The sequence below is a fragment of the Pecten maximus genome, chromosome 14 (genome assembly GCF_902652985.1).
Source record: "Pecten maximus chromosome 14, xPecMax1.1, whole genome shotgun sequence".
NCBI classification, from domain to species: Eukaryota; Metazoa; Mollusca; class Bivalvia; order Pectinida; family Pectinidae; genus Pecten; species Pecten maximus.
Genome location: NC_047028.1, coordinates 13,358,370 through 13,386,325, shown reverse-complemented (window position 1 = coordinate 13,386,325; position 27,956 = coordinate 13,358,370). Strand labels below are relative to the sequence as shown.

The 27,956-nt window shown below is 39.0% G+C and overlaps 1 protein-coding gene across 3 annotated transcripts in view; it reads left to right on the top strand.

Moving 5' to 3' along the window:
* Positions 1–27,956, top strand: part of LOC117342180 (metalloreductase STEAP4-like) — a 69,534-nt gene that overhangs the window by 35,227 nt on the left and 6,351 nt on the right. The window contains exon 1 of one of the 3 annotated variants that reach the window (XM_033904212.1): positions 380–554. The exons of the other annotated variants lie outside the window; for them this stretch is intronic. Within the exon in view, the coding sequence (XP_033760103.1) occupies positions 475–554 (80 nt within the window). The 5' untranslated portion in view covers positions 380–474. Of the gene's footprint in view, positions 1–379; positions 555–27,956 lie in introns of those variants that run through there. 3 annotated transcript variants of the gene reach the window in all.

Below are 27,956 nucleotides of genomic sequence, written 5' to 3'. Positions count from 1 at the left end.
TTCTATGTCTATATGTGATCGTTTGTAATTTTTGCCTGGAAAATTCGACAATTTACTTGTCTGTATTGTCGTTATTACTACACGACCAATCATCTTTTTCTAGTAATACACATCCAGCGATGGCCTGTTTGTTAGATTCCAGTACTTTTATTGGGCCATAATATATACATATATATACATGTACAAATGAACTAAAAATATGTATACAGTTGTGATTTAAAAAGGTGAAAACTACCAATCTAATTACTGAAGAGTTCGCGTAAATCAGTAGGCCCACACAGAAATACGTAAATAATAGGCGAGTTAAGTAAGCGATAAAAAGCGAGAGGCCTAAAGGGCACTGTCTGTGTATAGGTCTGACGTCATAGACATGTCCGCTAAACCATTCACACGAAATGGCTGATAGGTGCAGTCGAATGGTGACCGGTCAGATCGAAGTGGACATCACAGTGTAGTGTTAGTTGGTTCCAAGTGATGACCATGGCAACTGGACAACTAAATTGCACTTCATGTTCGGGAAATACGTGCCAAGGACCTATGTCTTGTAACAACTGGTATGTATGTATAAACACAGACACGTGGTTTTAACTCAACACGTACGGCTTCTAACTGGTTTTCACGTTAAACATGTATTCTCTTTACATATAATCACAGACGAATCCGAGATAGTGAAGTTAAATCACAATTTCAACCCCAACACACAGCCTCCATCATCGGAACTGTGTTACGACCTACGTGTAACATTACACACTATGCATTAAACATTATACTTCATTTCATTTGTCATCATTAGCCACTCGTTCTCCATTATAACTATACATTAAACGCTTTACATTAAATATATACATTATACGTTTAACATAATACATTATATATTATACATGAAACATTAAGCACCACACATTAAACATTCGTTAAATATTATACATACATTATACACCAGTTCAGGTGTTATTTTAGGACTTGTAATATGCCCATCAACATTTTGCAGGTTGACCCAGATAACACATATAGTTTAAAAACTGTATTAATATTACAGCTATTTCGAAACGATTTATGTATATACCAACTTATGTTAATGTTAACTTGTGTTAATCACCAGTGTTGGCTCGGATGGAAGCGCGCGAAGGGTCTAACCACCCGGAGAAAACCCCACGTGGTCGTGCAGGTGACGCCAATATCTTTACACGCCCTATCGGGGAATGAAGCCCCGGCCGCCTAGGTGATAGCCAAGTGTGTTACTTCAATGTGTCACCCGACCACCCGTATCGATCATTAAGTTATCATGATTGTCGGGAAATGTTTTGTATGCAAAATTGACAAATGCAGTCGTAATTTGATAATGCACACACGAATATCTCCATAAATATCCCCATGCTTATGACGTCATTCTCTTCGTCTGACAAATTGTATTCATGCTGTATTCATGTTGAACAGAAGTGCAATATTTATTAATATGACCGTCCAATCGTTAAGAAAGCTGGCCCTATCACTCGCCATCTGTTGTCCCCGTAAACGTATCCCTTCAGAAACAAGTCAATATTCTTTCAATCTGTAGACAATCATTCACTGTGAGGCGTGTTACTCTGAACTGTCTAGTAGATGCCATTTTAGAATCACCACTGTCATATATATGTAAATCAAAGCGGTTTTCTTTCTGTCTTGATGACACGTTTTCCTGAGTAACACACCTGGAAAGTAAAATCGCTAATGAGTCGGAAGATTTACATGAAGTGTGATTGACAAGTCGTTGTATAGTTAATGTACTGTTATGTAGCACTGGTCTGTCGGGTTATTACTTATGTATATTATGACAGACATGTCAATCAGTGACATTTAACAAGAAGTGCTCGCTTCCTCTCTGTTCATTTTCAAATTAACTCTTAAATCTCTAATTTTCAAACACCATCGTCCCTACTCACCCACACCACCCCTCCCAACCATACTGAATATCCGGGCTTGAGCAAGTCTTTTATTTTGTACTGATTTGTAACTTAATCGCTGGTTTGTTTTGCTGGATTTATTGCCTCATCAACAGCCAGAGTCATTTTGAGGCGGGGTCTCTTTGTATTAGTTCATGGAGACTATATCTCACCGAACAACATAAGTGAAGCCGCCGTTGCATGCTATCCAGAGCTATTAAGATATATAGTGTCTTGTACAATGATACAACCGCGACAGCACAGATCGGCCCGTTTTTCAGCTTCATGAGAAATACAAATCGACACGGTTAGGGAGCTTCGAACCACACACATCTGACCTTCACCTGAAGTTACAGGGCTCAGCTTTCGCGGCACTCTTTTAGCGAGGGAAGCCTCAGTTATAAATAAAGCATATACTCAGCTATCATAGTAACGCCTAGAGACGGTGCCCCCTTTATACAATCTGACATGTCGGTCGGGAAGCATCGCTCGGCATTTGATTGATTGACATGGATTTATTGGTTTGGGAAGATCTGTGTATGTTTTTCTTCTAAGATAATGACTTGTATTGGGGTGTCGTTCTACATGTATTTAGAATGTACTTTGACAGGGGTTGGATAGTGGAAACTTCATTTGGTTTTAGTCCCAGATATGTACTTTGATTGGGAGTTTGTCCCAGATGTGTACTTTGATTGGGAGTTTGTCCCAGGTGGGTACTTTGATAAGGAGTTTGTCCAAGGTGGGTACTTAATGTCCCAGATGTGTACTCTGATTGGGAGTTTGTCCCAGATGTGTACTCTGATTAGGAGTTTGTCCCAGGTGGGTACTCTGATTGGGAGTTTGTCCCAGATGTGTACTCTGATTAGGAGTTTGTCCCAGGTGGGTACTTTAATTAGAAGTTTGTCCCAGATGTGTACTCTAATTGGGAGTTTGTCCCAGATGTGTACTCTGATTAGGAGTTTGTCCCAGGTGGGTACTTTCATTAGAAGTTTGTCCCAGGTGTGTACTTTAATTAGGAGTTTGTCCCAGATGGGAACTGTGATTAGGAGTTTGTCCCAGATGTGTACTCTGATTAGGAGTTTGTCCCAGATGGGAACTCTGATTGGGAGTTTGCCCCAGGTGAATACTCTGATTGGGAGTTTGTCCCAGATATGTACTTTGATTAGGAGTTTGTCCCAGGTGGGTACTTTAATTAGGAGTTTGTCCCAGATGTGTACTCTGATTGGGAGTTTGTCCCAGATATGTACTGTCATTAGGAGTTTGTCCCAGATGTGTACTCTGATTGGGAGTTTGTCCCAGATGAGTACTCTGATTAGGAGTTTGTCCCAGGTGTGTACTCTGATTGGGAGTTTGTCCCAGGTGTGTACTCTGATTAGGAGTTTGTCCCAGGTGGGTACTTTGATTAGGAGTTTGTCCCAGGTGGGTACTTTGATAAGGAGTTTGTCCCAGGTGGGTACTTTGATTAGGAGGTTGTCCCAGATGTGTACTCTGATTAGGAGTTTGTCCCAGATGTGTAATCTGATTGGGAGTTTGTCCCAGATGTGTACTTTGATTAGGAGTTTGTCCCAGATGTGTACTCTGATTGGGAGTTAGTCTCAGGTGGGTACTTTGATTGGGAGTTTGTCTCAGGTGGGTACTTTGATTATAGCTTGATCAAATGTTTGTGCTTGAGAAATTACCAGAACCCCCAGGCACTCTGGGATCCTGGTCACTTGACCTTTGAAATAATGGGATTTGTTTTATATCAAGAATACAATGTTAGAACCGAATGATTCGATTATCGATAAACGACAACACAAGGGCAGGTAAAAATGTTACCTGAGTTATAGTATACTGGTTTTAGGTTTCTCTGGGATTTCGTTGGCCACCTTTACTTATTATAGTGTGGTAAGTGAAATTGTTGCATGTCACTATGAACGAAAGCAGACCGTCCGCGTATACTGTGATATTGTTTGCCTCCATTACAATCGTGACTTTTATAGTGTAGGTTGAACCAATTGTAATGTTTATACATAGAAATCTAGTGTATACTCTAGGGTGGTGACATTTAACAAGGCTGTACAAACGTCAGACACATCAGGTGTGTCAATAGTGTGTAATAAGGACTCAATCGCTGAGGGGCGGGTCACCTGACAGGACAGGTGGGGACAGGGAGCGGTGTTACATCACGTGAATCCAATCACCTTCACGTGTATTGGTTTTGTATGGTAAGCTTTCAAATCGGTAAATTTAACTGTCATTTCTGTTGGTGGCTGCTATGTTTTATACAGGTGTCATCTCTCGGTATAATTCAGGTATGTTGATAAGGTAGTGACTGACGTCCGGGGAAGGGCACAATACGTCTACAATATGCAGATCCTTCTTTTGTACCGCCGGTACTGTATCTAATGTACATATCACCACTGTGTACCTTCGGTACTGTATCTAATGTACAGATCACCACTGTGTACCCCCGGTACTGTATCTAATATACATATCACCACTGTGTACCCCCGGTACTGTATCTAATGTACATATCACCATTGTGTACCCCCGGTACTGTATCTAATGTACATATCACCATTGTGTACCCCCGGTACTGTATCTAATATACATATCACCACTGTGTACCCCCGGTACTGTATCTAATGTACATATCACCATTGTGTACCCCCGGTACTGTATCTAATGTACATATCACCATTGTGTACCCCCGGTACTGTATCTAATGTACATATCACCATTGTGTACCCCCGGTACTGTATCTAATATACATATCACCATTGTGTACCCCCGGTACTGTATCTAATGTACATATCACCATTGTGTACCCCCGGTACTGTATCTAATGTACATATCACCATTGTGTACCCCCGGTACTGTATCTAATATACATATCACCATAGTGTACCCCCGGTACTGTATCTAATGTACATATCACCATAGTGTACCCCCGGTACTGTATCTAATGTACATATCACCACTGTGTACCCCCGGTACTGTATCTAATGTACAGTTCACCATTGTGTACCCCCGGTACTGTATCTAATGTACATATCACCATTGTGTACTCCCGGTACTGTATCTAATGTATATATCACCACTGTGTACCCCCGGTACTGTATCTAATGTACAGATCACAATTGTGTACCCCCGGTACTGTATATAATGTACATATCACCATTGTGTACCCCCGGTACTGTATCTAATGTACAGTTCACCATTGTGTACCCCCGGTACTGTATCTAATGTACATATCACCATTGTGTACTCCCGGTACTGTATCTAATGTATATATCACCATTGTGTACCCCCGGTACTGTATCTAATGTACATATCACCATTGTGTACCCCCGGTACTGTATCTAATGTACATATCACCATTGTGTACCCCCGGTACTGTATCTAATGTACATATCACCATTGTGTACCCCCGGTACTGTATGTAATATACATATCACCATTGTGCACCCCTGGTACTGTATCTAATGTATATATCACCACTGTGTACCCCCGGTACTGTATCTAATATACAGTTCATCATTGTGTACTCCCGGTACTGTATCTAATGTACAGATCACCATTGTGTACCCCCGGTACTGTATCTAATGTACATATCACCATTGTGTACTCCCGGTACTGTATCTAATGTATATATCACCATTGTGTACCCCCGGTACTGTATCTAATGTACAGTTCACCATTGTGTACCCCCGGTACTGTATCTAATGTATATATCACCATTGTGTACCCCCGGTACTGTATCTAATGTACATATCACCATTGTGTACCCCCGGTACTGTATCTAATGTACATATCACCATTGTGTACCCCCGGTACTGTATCTAATGTACAGATCACCATTGTGTACCCCCGGTACTGTATCTAATATACAGTTCACCATTGTGTACCCCCGGTACTGTATATAATGTACATATCACCATTGTGTACCCCCGGTACTGTATCTAATGTACATATCACCATTATGTACCCCCGGTACTGTATCTAATGTACAGATCACCATTGTGTACCCCCGGTACTGTATCTAATGTACATATCACCATTATGTACCCCTGGTACTGTATCTAATGTACAGTTCACCATTGTGTACCCCCGGTACTGTATCTAATATACAGTTCACCATTGTGTACCCCCGGTACTGTATATAATGTACATATCACAATTGTGTAACCCCCGGTACTGTATCTAATGTACATATCACCATAGTGTACCCCCGGTACTGTATCCAATGTACATATCACCATTGTGTACTCCCGGTACTGTATCTAATGTACATATCACCATAGTGTACCCCCGGTACTGTATCTAATGTACAGATCACCATTGTGTACCCCCGGTACTGTATATAATGTACATATCACCATTGTGTACCCCCGGTACTGTATCTAATGTACATAACACCACTGTGTACCCCCGGTACTGTATCTAATGTACAGATCACCATTGTGTACCCCGGTACTGTATCTAATGTACATATCACCATTGTGTACCCCCGGTACTGTATCTAATGTACAGATCACCATTGTGTACCCCCGGTACTGTATATAATGTACATATCACCATTGTGTACCCCCGGTACTGTATCTAATGTACATATCACCATTGTGTACCCCCGGTTCTGTATCTAATGTACATATCACCATTGTGTACCCCCGGTACTGTATCTAATGTATATATCACCACTGTGTACCCCCGGTACTGTATCTAATGTACAGATCACCATTGTGTACCCCGGTACTGTATCTAATGTACATATCACCATTGTGTACCCCCGGTACTGTATCTAATGTACATATCACCATTGTGTACCCCCGGCACTGTATCTAATGTACATATCACCATTGTGTACCCCCGATACTGTATCTAATGTACATATCACCATTGTGTACCCCCGATACTGTATCTTATGTATATATCACCATTGTGTACCCCCGGTACTGTATCTAATGTACATATCACCATTGTGTACCCCCGGTACTGTATCTAATGTACAGTTCACCACTGTGTACCCCGGTACTGTATCTAATGTACAGTTCACCATTGTGTACCCCCGGTACTGTATCTAATGTACATATCACCATTGTGCACCCCCGGTACTGTATCTAATGTATATATCATCATTGTGTACCCCGGTACTGTATATAATGTACAGATCACCATTGTGTACCCCGGTACAGTATCTAATGTACATATCACCATTGTGTACCCCCGGTACTGTATCTAATGTACAGATCACCATTGTGTACCCCCGGTACTGTATATAATGTACATATCACCATTGTGTACCCCCGGTACTGTATCTAATGTACATAACACCACTGTGTACCCCCGGTACTGTATCTAATGTACAGATCACCATTGTGTACCCCGGTACTGTATCTAATGTACATATCACCATTGTGTACCCCCGGTACTGTATCTAATGTACAGATCACCATTGTGTACCCCCGGTACTGTATATAATGTACATATCACCATTGTGTACCCCCGGTACTGTATCTAATGTACATATCACCATTGTGTACCCCCGGTTCTGTATCTAATGTACATATCACCATTGTGTACCCCCGGTACTGTATCTAATGTATATATCACCACTGTGTACCCCCGGTACTGTATCTAATGTACAGATCACCATTGTGTACCCCGGTACTGTATCTAATGTACATATCACCATTGTGTACCCCCGGTACTGTATCTAATGTACATATCACCATTGTGTACCCCCGGCACTGTATCTAATGTACATATCACCATTGTGTACCCCCGATACTGTATCTAATGTACATATCACCATTGTGTACCCCCGATACTGTATCTAATGTATATATCACCATTGTGTACCCCCGGTACTGTATCTAATGTACATATCACCATTGTGTACCCCCGGTACTGTATCTAATGTACAGTTCACCACTGTGTACCCCGGTACTGTATCTAATGTACAGTTCACCATTGTGTACCCCCGGTACTGTATCTAATGTACATATCACCATTGTGCACCCCCGGTACTGTATCTAATGTATATATCATCATTGTGTACCCCGGTACTGTATATAATGTACAGATCACCATTGTGTACCCCGGTACAGTATCTAATGTACATATCACCATTGTGTACCCCCGGTACTGTATCTAATGTACAGATCACCATTGTGTACCCCGGTACAGTATCTAATGTATATATCACCACTGTGTACCCCCGGTACTGTATCTAATGTACATATCACCATTGTGCACCCCTGGTACTGTATATAATGTACATAACACCCATGTGTACCTCGGTACTGTATCTAATGTATATATCGCCATTATGTACCCCCGGTACTGTATCTAATGTACATATCACCATTGTGTACCCCCGGTACTGTATCTAATGTACATATCACCACTGTGTACCCCCGGTACTGTATCTAATGTACATATCACCACTGTGTACCCCCGGTACTGTATCTAATGTACATATCACCACTGTGTACCCCCGGTACTGTATCTAATGTACAGATCACCATTGTGTACCCCCGGTACTGTATCTAATGTACAGTTCACCATTGTGTACCCCCGGTACTGTATCTAATGTACATATCACCATAGTGTACCCCCTGTACTGTATCTAATGTACATATCACCATTGTGCACCCCTGGTACTGTATCTAATGTACAGTTCACCATTGTGTACCCCCGGTTCTGTATCTAATGTACATATCACCATTGTGTACCCCCGGTACTGTATCTAATGTACATATCACCATTGTGTACCCCCGGTACTGTATCTAATGTACATATCACCATTGTGTACTCCCGGTACTGTATCTAATGTATATATCACCATTGTGTACCCCGGTACTGTATCTACATGTACATATCACCATTGTGTACCCCCGGTACTGTACATAATGTACAGATCACCATTGTGTACCCCGCTACTATATCTAATGTACATATCACCATTGTGTACCCCGGTACTGTATCTAATGTACATATCACCATTGTGTACTCCCGGTACTTTATCTAATGTACAGATCACCATTGTGTACCCCGGTACTGTATCTAATGTACATATCACCATTGTGTACCCCCGGTACTGTATATAATGTACATATCACCATTGTGTACCCCCGGTACTGTATCTAATGTACATATCACCATTGTGTACCCCCGGTTCTGTATCTAATGTACATATCACCATTGTGTACCCCCGGTACTGTATCTAATGTACAGATCACCATTGTGTACCCCGGTACTGTATATAATGTACATATCACCATTGTGTACCCCCGGTACTGTATCTAATGTACATATCACCATTGTGTACCCCCGGTACTGTATCTAATGTACATATCACCATTGTGTACCCCGGTACTGTATCTAATGTATATATCACCACTGTGTACCCCGGTACTGTATCTAATGTACATATCACCATTGTGTACCCCCGGTACTGGATCTAATGTATATATCACCACTGTGTACCCCTGGTACTGTATCTAATGTATATATCACCACTGTGTACCCCGGTACTGTATCTAATGTACATATCACCATTGTGTACCCCCGGTACTGTATCTAATGTATATATCACCACTGTGTACCCCTGGTACTGTATCTAATGTATATATTACCACTGTGTACCCCTGGTACTGTATCTAATGTACATATCACCACTGTGTACCCCCGGTACTGTATTTAATGTACATAACAACATCTAAGGAGAAAGATAAAGGAGTAACCGTTGAGCCAGAATTAAGTTTTGAAAACCATATAAGTGAAAAAGTTAAAAAAGCTAACTCAGTGTTTGGTATGCTAAGAAGAACTTTCCAGTTTATGGACATGAAATTATTTATACCATTATATAAATCTTTAGTCAGATCTCAGCTTGACTTCGTCGCGAGTGCAGTATGGCTTCCTTATAAATACAAACATATCGATCTAATTGAAAACGTACAGAGATGAGACACGCGATGCCTACCTGGATTACATAATTCAACGTATGAAGAAAGATAAAAAAAACTTAAATTACCTACGTTATCATACAGGCGCGTGAGGGGAGACATGATCGAAATATACAAAATGATCAGTGGAGTGTACGACCAAGAATGCTGTACCCTCATAAAATTGTGCTCCAACATGTCGGAGAAGGGCAGTGTTAGAGGAAATTCTAAAAACTTTTTCCACAAAGAGCAATATCTTCTCTCAAAAGAAACTATGTCACTGTGAGATCAGCAAGGATCTCGAATTCTCTGCCGGAAACCGTGATATCTGCCACTAACACAAACTGTTTTAAGAATAGACTTGATAAATTCTGGGAAAACCAAGACATCATTTATAATTACAGAGCCGATATATCAATATAAACTTTTAAATAACATTTAACGGAACTGAATACTAACTATTTATTATGATTTGTACATACCTTATTATTATATCATTGTGTATTGTATGTTGAGTCCAGTATAGAGGATCAATCAATCCTGATCTGGAAATAAACTTAACTTAACTTATAACACCATGGTGTACCCCCGGTACTGTATCTAATGTATATATCACCATTGTGTACCCCTGGTACCGTATATAATGTACATATCACCATTGTGTACCCCCGGTACTGTATCTAATGTATATATCACCATTGTGTACCCCCGGTACTGTATCTAATGTACAGATCACAATTGTGTACCCCCAATACCATTGTGTACCCCGGTACTGTATCTAATGTACATATCACCATTGTGTACCCCCGGTACTGTATCTAATGTACATATCACCATTGTGTACCCCGGTACTGTATATAATGTACATATCACCACTGTGTACCCCCGGTACTGTATCTAATGTACAGATCACAATTATGTACCCCCGGTACTGTATCTAATGTACATATCACCATTGTGTACCCCCGGTACTGTATCTAATGTACATATCACCATTGTGTACCCCCGGTACTGTATCTAATGTACATATCACCATTGTGTATCCCCGGTACTGTATCTGATGTACATATCACCATTGTGTACCCCCGGTACTGTATCCAATGTACAAATCACCACTGTGTACCCCGGTACTGTATCTAATGTACAGATCACCCATGTGTACCTCGGTACTGTATCTAATGTACAGATCACCCATGTGTACCTCGGTACTGTATCTAATGTACATACTGTATCACCATCGTGTACCCCGGTACTGTATCTAATGTACATACTGTATCACCATCGTGTACCCCCGGTACTGTATCTAATGTACAGATCACCACTGTGTACCCCCGGTACTGTATCTAATGTACATATCACCATTGTGTACCCCGGTACTGTATCTAATGTATATACTATATCACCATCGTGTACCTTTCGTTTGAAGCAGACTCGGTTTGTAATGTATGAGTTCATTCATGAATGATAATCACGACTCGAGACTATATTTGAGCGCAAAAGGAAGTCCGCTTGCAATAAGATTTCAATAAATCCTCTGTTGACCTTTCTATCAAAACGAAATAATCAAAACCAAAATCGGTGCTAAAATATTATAATAATTTTGTCGCCCATTGAGATGCTGTTATTATTATTCTACTTATTTATGTTTGTGTTTCAATTTTTGCCTTGGAAAGGATGACCAATGTGATATTTCAGATTTTGCCAAACGGTTTAGCCACTGAGGTATTGGATAATTTGGTCAAGTACTAAATGGTAATATGATACCGATAGTTTTTCATGCACTAATTAATGGTGATATGATACCGATAGTTTGTCGTACACTAATTAATGGTGATAGGATACCGAAAGTTTGTCGTACACTCATTAATGGTGATGGGATACCTATAGTGTGTCGTACACTAATTAATGGTGATAGGATACCGATAGTTTGTCGTACACTCATTAATGGTGATAGGATACCGATAGTTTGTCGTACACTCATTAATGGTGATATGATACCGATAGTTTGTCGTACACTAATTAATGGTGATAGGATACCGAAAGTTTGTCGTACACTAATTAATGATGATATGATACCGATAGTTTGTCGTACACTCATTAATGGTGATAGGATACCGATAGTTTGTCGTACACTAATTAATGGTGATAGGATACTGATAGTTTGTCGTACACTAATTAATGGTGATAGGATACCGATAGTTTGTCGTACACTAATTAATGGTGATATGATACCGATAGTTTGTCGTACACTCATTAATGGTGATATGATGCTGATAGTTTGTCGTACACTGATTAATGGTGATAGGATACCGATAGTTTGTCGTACACTCATTAATGGTGATATAATACCGATAGTTTGTCGTACACTCATTAATGGTGATATGATACCGATAATTTGTCGTACACCCATTAATGGTGATAGGATACCGATAGTTTGTCGTACACTCATTAATGGTGATAGGATACCGATAGTTTGTCGTACACTCATTAATGGTGTAGGATACCGATAGTTTGTCGTACACTAATTAATGGTGATAGGATACCGATAGTTTGTCGTACACCCATTAATGGTGTAGGCTACCGATAGTTTGTCGTACACTCATTAATGGTGATAGGATACGGATAGTTTGTCGTACACTCATTAATGGTGATATGAAGCTGATAGTTTCTCGTACACCCATTAATGGTGATATGATACCGATAGTTTGTCGTACACTAATTAATGGTGATATGATACCGATAGTTTGTCGTACATTAATTAATGGTGATATGATACCGATAGTTTGTCGTACACTCATTAATGTTGATAGGATACCGATAGTTTGTCGTACACTCATTAATGGTGATAGGATACCGATAGTTTGTCGTACACTCATTAATGGTGATAGGATACCGATAGTTTGTCGTACACTCATTAATGGTGATAGGATACCGATAGTTTGTCGTACACTCATTAATGGTGATAGGATACCGATAGTTTGTCGTACACTCATTAATGGTGATAGGATACCGATAGTTTGTCGTACACTGATTAATGTTGATAGGATACCGATAGTTTGTCGTACACTCATTAATAGTGATAGGATACCGATAGTTTGTCGTACACTAATTAATGGTGATAGGATACCGATAGTTTGTCGTACACTCATTAATGTTGATAGGATACCGATAGTTTGTCGTACACTCATTAATAGTGATAGGATACCGATAGTTTGTCGTACACTAATTAATGGTGATATGATACCGATAGTTTGTCGTACACTAATTAATTGTGATAGGATACCGATAGTTTGTCGTACACTCATTAATGGTGATAGGATACTGATAGTTTGTCGTACACTCATTAATGGTGATAGCATACCGATAGTTTGTCGTACACTCATTAATGGTGATAGGATACCGATAGTTTGTCATACACTAATTAATGGTGATATGATACCGATAGTTTGTCGTACACTGATTAATGGTGATAGGATACCGATAGTTTGTCGTACACTGATTAATGGTGATAGGATACCGAAAGGTTGTCGTACACTAATTAATGGTGATATGATACCGATAGTTTGTCGTACACTCATTAATGGTGATATGATACCGATAGTTTGTCGTACACTAATTAATGGTGACAGGATACCGAAAGTTTGTCGTACGCTAATTAATGGTGATATGATACCGATAGTTTGTCGTACACTCATTAATGGTGATAGGATACCGATAGTTTGTCGTACACTAATTAATGGTGATAGGATACCGATAGTTTGTCGTACACTCATTAATGGTGATAGGATACCGATAGTTTGTCATACACTAATTAATGGTGATATGATACCGATAGTTTGTCGTACACTGATTAATGGTGATAGGATACCGATAGTTTGTCGTACACTGATTAATGGTGATAGGATACCGAAAGGTTGTCGTACACTAATTAATGGTGATATGATACCGATAGTTTGTCGTACACTCATTAATGGTGATATGATACCGATAGTTTGTCGTACACTAATTAATGGTGACAGGATACCGAAAGTTTGTCGTACGCTAATTAATGGTGATATGATACCGATAGTTTGTCGTACACTCATTAATGGTGATAGGATACCGATAGTTTGTCGTACACTAATTAATGGTGATAGGATACCGATAGTTTGTCGTACACTCATTAATAGTGATATGATGCTGATAGTTTGTCGTACACTGATTAATGGTGATATGATGCTGATAGTTTGTCGTACACTCATTAATGGTGATATGATGCTGATAGTTTGTCGTACACCCATTAATGGTGATAGGGTACCGATAGTTTGTCGTACACTCATTAATGGTGATATGATGCTGATAGTTTGTCGTACACCCATTAATGGTGATAGGGTACCGATAGTTTGTCATACACTCATTAATGGTGTAGGATACCGATAGTTTGTCGTACACTAATTAATGGTGTAGGATACCGATAGTTTGTGGTACACCCATTAATGGTGATATGATACCGATAGTTTGTCGTACACTCCTTAATGGTGATAGGATACCGATAGTTTGTCGTACACTCATTAATGGTGATAGGGTACCGATAGTTTGTCGTACACTAATTAATGGTGATAGGATACCGATAGTTTGTCATACACTCATTAATAGTGATAGGATACCGATAGTTTGTCGTACACTAATTAATGGTGATAGGATACCGATAGTTTGTCGTACACTCATTAATGGTGATAGGATACTGATAGTTTGTCGTACACTCATTAATGGTGATATTATACCGATAGTTTGTCGTACACTAATTAATGGTGATAGGATACCGATAGTTTGTCGTACACTAATTAATGGTGATAGGATACCGATAGTTTGTCATACACTCATTAATGGTGATAGGATACCGATAGTTTGTCGTACACTGATTAATGGTGATAGGATACCGATAGTTTGTCGTACACTGATTAATGGTGATAGGATACCGAAAGTTTGTCGTACACTAATTAATGGTGATATGATACCGATAGTTTGTCGTACACTCATTAATGGTGATATGATACCGATAGTTTGTCGTACACTAATTAATGGTGATAGGATACCGAAAGTTTGTCGTACACTAATTAATGGTGACATGATACCGATAGTTTGTCGTACACTCATTAATGGTGATAGGATACCGATAGTTTGTCGTACACTCATTAATGGTGATAGGATACCGATAGTTTGTCGTACACCCATTAATGGTGATAGGATACCGATAGTTTGTCGTACACTAATTAATGGTGATAGGATACCGATAGTTTGTCGTACACTCATTAATGGTGATAGGATACCGATAGTTTGTCGTACACTAATTAATGGTGATATGATACCGATAGTTTGTCGTACACTCATTAATGGTGATATGATACCGATAGTTTGTCGTACACTAATTAATGGTGATAGGATACCGAAAGTTTGTCGTACACTAATTAATGGTGATATGATACCGATAGTTTGTCGTACACCCATTAATGGTGATAGGGTACCGATAGTTTGTCGTACACTCATTAATGGTGATATGATGCTGATAGTTTGTCGTACACCCATTAATGGTGATAGGGTACCGATAGTTTGTCATACACTCATTAATGGTGTAGGATACCGATAGTTTGTCGTACACTAATTAATGGTGTAGGATACCGATAGTTTGTGGTACACCCATTAATGGTGATATGATACCGATAGTTTGTCGTACACTCCTTAATGGTGATAGGATACCGATAGTTTGTCGTACACTCATTAATGGTGATAGGGTACCGATAGTTTGTCGTACACTCCTTAATGGTGATAGGATACCGATAGTTTGTCGTACACTCATTAATGGTGATAGGGTACCGATAGTTTGTCGTACACTAATTAATGGTGATAGGATACCGATAGTTTGTCATACACTCATTAATAGTGATAGGATACCGATAGTTTGTCGTACACTAATTAATGGTGATAGGATACCGATAGTTTGTCGTACACTCATTAATGGTGATAGGATACCGATAGTTTGTCGTACACTAATTAATGGTGATAGGATACCGAAAGTTTGTCGTACACTAATTAATGGTGACATGATACCGATAGTTTGTCGTACACTCATTAATGGTGATAGGATACCGATAGTTTGTCGTACACTCATTAATGGTGATAGGATACCGATAGTTTGTCGTACACCCATTAATGGTGATAGGATACCGATAGTTTGTCGTACACTAATTAATGGTGATAGGATACCGATAGTTTGTCGTACACCCATTAATGGTGATAGGATACCGATAGTTTGTCGTACACTAATTAATGGTGATATGATACCGATAGTTTGTCGTACACTCATTAATGGTGATATGATACCGATAGTTTGTCGTACACTAATTAATGGTGATAGGATACCGAAAGTTTGTCGTACACTAATTAATGGTGATATGATACCGATAGTTTGTCGTACACCCATTAATGGTGATAGGGTACCGATAGTTTGTCGTACACTCATTAATGGTGATATGATGCTGATAGTTTGTCGTACACCCATTAATGGTGATAGGGTACCGATAGTTTGTCATACACTCATTAATGGTGTAGGATACCGATAGTTTGTCGTACACTAATTAATGGTGTAGGATACCGATAGTTTGTGGTACACCCATTAATGGTGATATGATACCGATAGTTTGTCGTACACTCCTTAATGGTGATAGGATACCGATAGTTTGTCGTACACTCATTAATGGTGATAGGGTACCGATAGTTTGTCGTACACTAATTAATGGTGATAGGATACCGATAGTTTGTCATACACTCATTAATAGTGATAGGATACCGATAGTTTGTCGTACACTAATTAATGGTGATAGGATACCGATAGTTTGTCGTACACTCATTAATGGTGATAGGATACTGATAGTTTGTCGTACACTCATTAATGGTGATATTATACCGATTGTTTGTCGTACACTAATTAATGGTGATAGGATACCGATAGTTTGTCGTACACTAATTAATGGTGATAGGATACCGATAGTTTGTCATACACTCATTAATGGTGATAGGATACCGATAGTTTGTCGTACACTGATTAATGGTGATAGGATACCGATAGTTTGTCGTACACTGATTAATGGTGATAGGATACCGAAAGTTTGTCGTACACTAATTAATGGTGATATGATACCGATAGTTTGTCGTACACTCATTAATGGTGATATGATACCGATAGTTTGTCGTACACTAATTAATGGTGATAGGATACCGAAAGTTTGTCGTACACTAATTAATGGTGACATGATACCGATAGTTTGTCGTACACTCATTAATGGTGATAGGATACCGATAGTTTGTCGTACACTCATTAATGGTGTTAGGATACCGATAGTTTGTCGTACACCCATTAATGGTGATAGGATACCGATAGTTTGTCGTACACTAATTAATGGTGATAGGATACCGATAGTTTGTCGTACACCCATTAATGGTGATAGGATACCGATAGTTTGTCGTACACTAATTAATGGTGATATGATACCGATAGTTTGTCGTACACTCATTAATGGTGATATGATACCGATAGTTTGTCGTACACTAATTAATGGTGATAGGATACCGAAAGTTTGTCGTACACTAATTAATGGTGATATGATACCGATAGTTTGTCGTACACTCATTAATGGTGATAGGATACCGATAGTTTGTCGTACACTCATTAATGGTGATAGGATACCGATAGTTTGTCGTACACCCATTAATGGTGATAGGATACCGATAGTTTGTCGTACACTAATTAATGGTGTAGGATACCGATAGTTTGTTGTACACTCATTAATGGTGATATGATGCTGATAGTTTGTCGTACACTGATTAATGGTGATATGATGCTGATAGTTTGTCGTACACTCATTAATGGTGATATGATGCTGATAGTTTGTCGTACACCCATTAATGGTGATAGGGTACCAATAGTTTGTCGTACACTCATTAATGGTGATATGATGCTGATAGTTTGTCGTACACCCATTAATGGTGATAGGGTACCGATAGTTTGTCGTACACTCATTAATGGTGATAGGATACCGATAGTTTGTCGTTCACTCATTAATGGTGATGTGATGCTGATATTTTTTCATATACTCTTGAAATAATGGTATATTGATAGGTTATTGCCATGCACTCGGTAAAAGTGATTGGATACATCCGTGGAATTGTCTTATTCTATTTTCAGGGTCATTGGAAACTCAGACTAATCACTCGTTATTTGCCATGTTCGTTTCGATTTTATACATTACAGACTATCACGTGATCGTTTGCATCCCGTCAGCCTTCAATACTCGGAGGTGTATTTACTGCGAATAGGAATTTAATTCGAGAAATAATATCTTTATTTGATTGCTTATACTACAAACGTCTCCCCAAATTTCATGATAATTTAAATCTGGGGTAATCTAGGAAAAATATAAATGCAAAAATATTTTCAAGGGGAACAAATCCTTAAGTATCAAGTAAAACAGGAAGTGCTGTTATTTAGATAGACTAGACCGTCCAATCAGTGCAATAGCTAAAAATATCCCTTCAGTTTGGCTCTTTACGATTAAAATGTACAATCTAGCTGTAAAACGACGGGGACATGGTCACATCACTGCACATCACTGCACATCACACTGCTGTGATGGAGGTTACGAGTGGTTCACTTCCTGGTACAGACGTAATCGGACATGCTTTACACGTTTCTTCACTTGATATTGAGCTGCATAATTACGGCTTTCAATTTCATTCGACTGGAAGGTGTGGCTTTTCCAGGTAGTGGAGACTCAGACTCTCCTGTTTATTCCCGTTATTTGGCCAAATATATCAAAGCGGGTAATGAAAAAAAAAGTTATGCTCCCGGAGTGTATTATTTCTGTCACGTATTTATTCATTTTGATTTTGATATTATCAATGTTATAAGAATGTTTATTTTATATGTTTTGTGCAGTAGTGGTGAGCCGGAAGACTCGAAATTGTAAAGAACTTGAACTTAAATTAGTCATAATTTTCCCAGGTTCTTTAGAATTGGTACAGAACAGAAGCCATATTATGTATACAATAAATATTATATATTATAGCAATACTTTTATTGTAATGCATTCTTAATTCATTTTATAAAAAAAACTACACTAAGTTCAAGCAAAATATTCTTAAATGCAGCTATAATTACAATTTGATATCGCACGTGAACTTTCCGTCTACGTTTGGCGCCAGACGGGTGCTGACGCGCGATGTACATGTACGGTGTGGGTATCTGGTTCATTCCCACTCAGCCAACATGTTGTTTTTGTTATATAAACATAACCTGAGTTTACCTGTGGAAAATGCAGGTATAGTCTGTTTCAGTATATGTGTACATGGGACTCAAAGGTGACTAACAATAAAAGTGAAGAAAATGTTTAAGAATACCTTTAAAAATATACATTTATATGTACGTATTAATAACAGAACACATATAGTGATAATTTATTACTTATATATATAATGATATTACACAACACTTTAAAAATGAAATAATGGAAAAATCTTATATAATTAAAAATACATCATATACAGGTAACAATGATATACAGTGTACTTTCAATCAGTTTTCCCCTTTCAATTAGATCTGATTACTATGCTATAAAATGCAACTAATTCTAACTAATTGAATTATTGTTTCAAAAAAAAATAGAGGTGCATTTTCTACCAACCTAGCCAATAACGACAAGCTTGAATGGTATAATGCCCTATATGACGATAGGAACAATGCTAACGGTAACAAACTTCGTACATACAGAACTTTTAAAAACGATGTTAAAACTGAGCGGTACGTCAGACTTGACATACCCAGAATCCATAGACGTAACTTAGCTCTTTTTAGCGCGGGATCGCTACCATTGGCCGTTGAGACAGGTCGGTACGCCAGGCCGCCCATACCCCTGGCAGATAGACAATGTAAATTTTGTACTCTGCAAAAAATTGAAGACGAGGAACACTTCTTAGTAGAATGTGAACTTTTCTCTGATTTAAGACACACTCTTTTTCTCAAATGTGCTCAGCATATTGACGGTTTTCATGATATGAACAATAAAAATAAATTCATAAGTATTATGTTAAACGATGATCTCCAGCCAACTGTAGCAAGTAACATTTCATCCTTCTTCAATAGGCGAAAAGTATTTAATTGATTATTTGAATATATGTAGGGTAGATAGTGAGCGATTGTAGGTTTGGGTTGCCTCATCACTTTCGCTCATATCCTCTCTTGATATTGTCAAGGATATATAACTTAATAATAACTTTAAATAAGCATATGTGTTCTAGAATAAATACGGTAATAATTGAGTTAATTAAATATGCGTGATCTCGTTACTTCCACTTACTGAAATTTGAACATTTGAACTTTCAACAGTTGTAGGGGTCATAATTGAAATTTCACTCATTCATGTATTCGTACAATAGTTCAGCCTCAGTTTTGTGATACTTTTATATATGTACATATTTTTCTTGACCATACTATACCGTAGTCTGTGTACATTAAGCTATATATATATTGACTTTTAGGTGATACACTTTTATTATAACATATGTGATAATTTTTTTACTGTTTTATGTCTCATAAGTCAACCATACTGGCTGGGTGTTGATCATTGTACTATGTATATTTTATTGTATAATGTATTTTATGTTGATCAATGCGTGACACTTTAATAAACTAATTTATTATTATTATTATTACGTATTTGTGATATATATATTTAGTATACATTATCTACAAACCGTTAACAGCATGTAGCACAGGTAATACAGGTAACACAGGTAACCTGAGAATCAATTACTTCTCCAAAACAGGCTATAACTTACCTGTAATTAGTGCCTATTGTTCTCTATTGTTCCTACCTCCAATGTTAAAATAGGATATGTTGGCTGAGTGGGAAGACACCGGGTATCTACAGGTAAAACTTCCTAGTAGAGTTGATGGACACCTTAATCGTCCGAAACGACACCAAGTGTTGACAAATACATTGATTGTTAGAAACTAGTCAGTGTAAGGGAACACAATAAACATCAGATATACGCAGGAAAAAAACATTGATAATCGGTGGTCCTCCATAGGACATACATTAACAGCATACCATAATTAAAGTTTTATCGTTTTCATGACGGATACTGTCCTTCATATTTATTGAAAAGACTAAACAACTATTTATGACCGGCGAAAAATGTTCACAAGCAGGCCGAACCATTCGGGCACATTATACTGACAACGCTTACGGGCGAGCCAGTTGAAACAGGAAAAGAAAAGGGTCGTTGTCGTCAGATGCACTAATAGTGGGATCCTATTTTCAAATTGTGATAGTTTCTCTGATGTCTTCTGCTTACGGGGCACAGAAGGATACAAACAGACGATGTTAGGAAGTAACTGAAAGTAGGAGTGCTCGCAGTGCTATTTCTTTTAGTATGACATCGTTTAGTCAGTTTTGAGTTTTGTTTTATGGTTTCGGTATTCTTTGTTGGTTTTCTTCGTCTTCTATGAAAATTCTCACGTATGTATTTGAAATTATTATATAAGACATTACCGATCAAGAAAACTCGGACGTAGGATAAACAATAAATTAAACAAAACATTACCGATCGATAAAACTTTGACATAGTGTAAATATAGAATTAAACAAAACATTACCGACCGAGAAAACTCTGACATAGGTTAAATATAGAATTAAACAAAACATTACCGACCGAGAAAACTCTGACATAGGTTAAATATAGAATTAAACAAAACATTACCGACCGAGAAAACTCTGACATAGGTTAAATATAGAATTAAACAAAACATTACCGACCGAGAAAACTCTGACATAGGTTAAATATAGAATTAAACAAAACTTTTCCGATTGAGAAAACTCTGACGTAGGATAAATAAAGAATTAAACAAAACGTCACTGATCGAGAAAACTCTGACGTAGGATAAATAAAGAATTAAACAAGACATTACCGACCGAGAAAACTCTGACGTAGGATAAATAAAGAATTAAACAAAACATTACCGACCGAGAAAACTCTGATGTAAGAAAATATGAATTTGCAAAAACAAGACAGATCGGGAAAATGATAAAAATCGGATACAGTTACCAAACACATTAGAGAAAGTAAACAAATAAATTGCTGTTACTTTGGTCGGCATATCAATGAGCTGTAAACAGGCGACTCCTTAATTTAACACCGAGATATGTATCCATGTGAGTTTCGTTAATGACATGCGATGCACAAATAGACTCTTCAAAATCTTTAAAAGCTTATAACACAAAGTATCTGCCGATCACGAGAAGGAGTATTCCGGTATGAAGTGGTGTTTAGCAGGTCACTGCTGTCTAAAGTAAACTATGATAAAACATATATTTTGTCAGTACCGACATGCAAACACTTATATGAGTATTCGGTAAATAAAAAAAAAACTCTCGGAGAAGGAAATTTATAATGTTTACTGTTGATGATTAAAGTTTATGGATCATCAATTCCAGATGAAATTTAATGATCTGAACGCTTTGTAACTGGTACAAAACCGTCCTGGCGATTGGGTAAATAACATAAGTTGATCGTACCTAATACATTAATCTCCTTCAGTAATCATCGACATGTATTCCTTTACAATTAATCCATTGTATCTCCTAACTATTTCGGAGGGAGTCTGTGTGGGTACTGGGTGATTTTATGTAAACTATCTCCAATAGCAGATCTGAAATGTCAGCTTCGTCTCCGCCATGCCGAGACCATAGTAAAGGACCCTGTATCGCTTGTAGACACAGGGACATTTAGGGTCAATTACCAAATGTCACGCCTCCAGTGAGCTGTGTAGGGATAACAGGCCCCACTGCCATCTCACTGTTTCGTCTAATAAAGTGCCAAAAGTCTTTCAAAATTGTGAAAACTACAATTTGGTTGTACATGGACTACTGATACAGAACGGTGTACGAACTCAAATTTGGTCAGGATCTAAGTACATTTGTTCTTCTACACAATCATACCATTGACAAATATGTTTATGGTACATACATACAAATATATATATATATATATAGTACATGGTATTGTCTATTACAGCGTTCATTCAGTTTGTAATTATTGTTTTCTACGTTGTAAATATAGTTGTATTACATCACGTATGTTACAGTTTACATTGTATCGTAACAAAAAAAAAAAAAAAAAGTATATACAAATCGACTTGAAGTATTGGCTTTTCCGGTGAGGGAAATCATTCTTTTTATTCGACTTTGGAAATCTCTAGATACTAGTAGCCCAGATCAGTTCGTTTACATTATTGTTGGTGTAAAGTAGATTGGCTATGTATTGTTTAACGTCTTATCAACAGCTAAGGTCATTTAAGGACGGTCTCCCCTGTGTGTGAGATGCATGAGTGTGGTACACGTGTATGTATGTGTTTAGAGACTGTCGTTTGATCGTGTTCTGTCTCCTTGTGATAGTGCGGAACTAATGCCGATTTATAGCGCTACCTCACTGAAGCATACTGCCGAAGACACCCAGTAGGACACCCCACCCAGTCAAATTATACTGACACCGGGCAAACCAGTCGTCCCACTCCCAATATGCTGGGCGTGTAGCTGGAGTAGGAACGATATTGATTATAGCCTCTGGTATGTCTCGGTCAGGGGACTAATACATGCTTGTATTTTGATAGCTCACTACATAAACGTGCAATCAGGGTTTTCTACCAGCGGCTCTTCAATCTACAACGACCACTGTCGCCATCACGTCCCGGTTCCATCTATGATTCTTAACTGAAGGAGAGCAATATGAGGGAATATCTTATTTAAGGAATCCTCTTAAATTCTGTAATGCTTTGCCTTGTTTAAAGTTAAGAAATCCCTTAAGTTAACGAATATTGAGGAAACTGGATCATGGTGCGATGTAAATCCATCCACAATTAGGACTATGTTGCTGTGACCTTGATTACACAATCGGAGAGTCCTACACCTGGTTCCCTAAAGGGTCCATGAGAGGTCCTGTTACACCTGGTTCCCTAAAGGGTCCATGAGAGGTCCTGTTACACCTGGTTCCCTAAAGGGTCCATGAGAGGTCCTGTTACACCTGGTTCCCTAAAGGGTCCATGAGAGGTCCTGTTACACCTGGTTCCCTAAACGGTCCATGAGAGGTCCTGTTACATCCTGGTTCCCTAAAGGGTCCATGAGTGGTCCTGTTACACCTGGTTCCCTAAAGGGTCCATGAGAGGTCCTGTTACACCTGGTTCCCTAAACGGTCCATGAGAGGTCCTGTTACACCTGGTTCCCTAAAGGGTCCATGAGTGGTCCTGTTACACCTGGTTCCCTAAAGGGTCCATGAGAGGTCCTGTTACACCTGGTTCCCTAAAGGGTCCATGAGTGGTCCTGTTACACCTGGTTCCCTAAAGGGTCCATGAGAGGTCCTGTTACACCTGGTTCCCTAAAGGGTCCATGAGAGGTCCTGTTACACCTGGTTCCCTAAAGGGTCCATGAGTGGTCCTGTTACACCTGGTTCCCTAAATGGTTCATAAGTGGTCCTGTTACACCTGGTTCCCTAAAGGGTCCATGAGAGGTCCTGTTACACCTGGTTCCCTAAATGGTTCATAAGTGGTCCTGTTACACCTGGTTCCCTAAAGGGTCCATAAGTGGTCCTGTTACACCTGGTTCCCTAAAGGGTCCATAAGTGGTCCTGTTACACCTGGTTCCCTAAAGGGTCCATGAGAGGTCCTGTTACACCTGGTTCCCTAAAGGGTCCATGAGAGGTCCTGTTACACCCGGTTCCCTAAAGGGTCCATGAGTGGTCCTGTTACACCTGGTTCCCTAAAGGGTCCATGAGAGGTCCTGTTACACCTGGTTCCCTAAAGGGTCCATGAGTGGTCCTGTTACACCTGGTTCCCTAAAGGGTCCATGAGAGGTCCTGTTACACCTAGTTCCCTAAATGGTTCATAAGTGGTCCTGTTACACCTGGTTCCCTAAAGGGTCCATGAGAGGTCCTGTTACACCTGGTTCCCTAAAGGGTCCATGAGTGGTCCTGTTACACCTGGTTCCCTAAAGGGTCCATGAGAGGTCCTGTTACACCTGGTTCCCTAAAGGGTCCATGAGAGGTCCTGTTACACCTGGTTCCCTATAGGGTCCATGAGAGGTCCTGTTACACCTGGTTCCCTATAGGGTCCATGAGAGGTCCTGTTACACCTGGTTCCCTAAAGGGTCCATGAGAGGTCCTGTTACACCTGGTTCCCGATAGGGTCCATGAGAGGTCCTGTTACACCTGGTTCCCTAAAGGGTCCATGAGAGGTCCTGTTACACCTGGTTCCCTATAGGGTCCATGAGAGGTCCTGTTACACCTGGTTCCCTAAAGGGTCCATGAGAGGTCCTGTTACACCTGGTTCCCTAAAGGGTCCATGAGTGGTCCTGTTACACCTGGTTCCCTATAGGGTCCATGAGAGGTCCTGTTACACCTGGTTCCCTAAATGGTTCATAAGTGGTCCTGTTACACCTGGTTCCCTAAAGGGTCCATAAGTGGTCCTGTTACACCTGGTTCCCTAAAGGGTCCATGAGAGGTCCTGTTACACCTGGTTCCCTATAGGGTCCATGAGAGGTCCTGTTACACCTGGTTCCCTAAAGGGTCCATGAGAGGTCCTGTTACACCTGGTTCCCTAAAGGGTCCATGAGTGGTCCTGTTACATCCTTTTCCTGACTTCCTGTTATTGTTGGTTTGTATGACAAACTACTTTGTCAATACCGAAAGACACCCTAGCCATTTTACTTGTGATTTTATCGTTGGTTACATGCATTTTCCATCATTCATGTATGTAACTAACATGTCAGTGATTGACAGAATTCAAACTGGTATCAAATTTTCTGACATAATAACATGTGTTATTGTAAAATACAGGAGGAAGTATTCTCTCCTGGGAAAGTGGTCATTTTTCACGTGACTCAACAATGATAAATACACGACAACAATGTCAAAACGTGTAATTGTGTCATACATCATACATGTTTATCGCAATTGTTTTCTTACAATTTTTTTTTGTTCTTAAGTTTTAAGCAATATATTGTCAGCGCGGATCTTGCTATTTTCCATTAATGTTGTGTATGTTATATTTGTCCGATTCCTTTAATGTTGTGTATGCTATATTTGTCCGAATCGGAAAGTAGTTTAATACTTATTCTTACTTTCTTTCTCTTGTTGTAAAAAAAAAAAAAAAAAACAATCGTAGGAATTAATACAGTCGATATGTTTTCTATTCGAACTCGTCCAACCGAGACAAATCTAAGTAACATTGGTCAAATAACGTAAGTTAATTGTACCTTATCTGTACATTAATCTCGTTCAGTAATCGTCGACCTGTATTCCTTTACAATTAGTAGTAATCAGAAGTCATGTATCATATATCAGTAGTCATGTATCAGGTATCAGTTGTCATGTATCATGTATCAGTAGTCATGTATCATGTATCAGTTGTCATGTATCAGTCGTGTAACATGTATCAGTTGTCATGTATCATGTATCAGTAGTCGTGTATCATGTATCAGTTGTCATGTATCATGTATCAGTAGGCATGTATCATGTATCAGTTGTCATGTATCATGTATCAGTTGTCATGTAACATGTATCAGTAGTCGTGTATCATGTATCAGTAGTCATGTATCATGTATCAGTTGTCATGTATCATGTATCAGTTGTCATGTATCAGTAGTCATGTATCATGTGTCATGTATCAGTTGTCATGTATCATGTATCAGTTGTCATGTATCATGTATCAGTTGTCATGTAACATGTATCAGTTGTCATGTATCATGTATCAGTTGTCATGTATCATGTATCAGTAGTCGTGTAACATGTATCAGTAGTCGTGTATCATGTATCAGTTGTCGTGTATCATGTATCAGTTGTCATGTATCATGTATCAGTAGTCATGTATCATGTATCAGTTGTCATGTATCATGTATCAGTAGTCATGTATCATGTTTCAGTTGTCATGTATCAGTAGTCGTGTATCATGTATCAGTTGTCATGTATCATGTATCAGTTGTCATGTATCATGTATCAGTTGTCATGTATCATGTATCAGTAGTCGTGTAACATGTATCAGTTGTCGTGTATCATGTATCAGTAGTCATGTATCATGTATCAGTTGTCATGTATCAGTAGTCGTGTATCAGTTGTCATGTATCATGTATCAGTTGTCATGTATCATGTATCAGTTGTCATGTATCATGTATCAGTTGTCATGTATCATGTATCAGTAGTCATGTATCATGTATCAGTTGTCATGTATCGGTAGTCATGTATCATGTATCAGTTGTCATGTATCATGTATCAGTTGTCATGTATCAGTAGGCATGTATCATGTATCAGTTGTCATGTATCATGTATCAGTTGCCATGTATCATGTATCAGTTGTCATGTAACATGTATCAGTTGTCATGTATTATGTATCAGTAGTCGTGTATCATGTATCAGTTGTCGTGTATCATGTATCAGTTGTCATGTATCATGTATCAGTAGTCGTGTAACATGTATCAGTTGTCATGTATCATGTATCAGTAGTCATGTATCATGTATCAGTAGTCATGTATCATATATCAGTAGTCATGTATCATGTATCAGTTGTCATGTATCATGTATCAGTTGTCATGTATCATGTATCAGTTGTCATGTATCATGTATTAGTTGTCATGTATCATGTATCAGAAGTCGTGTATCATGTATCAGAAGTTACACCTGGTTCCCTAAAGGGTCCATGAGTGGTCCTGTTACACCTGGTTCCCTATAGGGTCCATGAGAGGTCCTGTTACACCTGGTTCCCTAAATGGTTCATAAGTGGTCCTGTTACACCTGGTTCCCTAAAGGGTCCATAAGTGGTCCTGTTACACCTGGTTCCCTAAAGGGTCCATGAGAGGTCCTGTTACACCTGGTTCCCTATAGGGTCCATGAGAGGTCCTGTTACACCTGGTTCCCTAAAGGGTCCATGAGAGGTCCTGTTACACCTGGTTCCCTAAAGGGTCCATGAGTGGTCCTGTTACATCCTTTTCCTGACTTCCTGTTATTGTTGGTTTGTATGACAAACTAC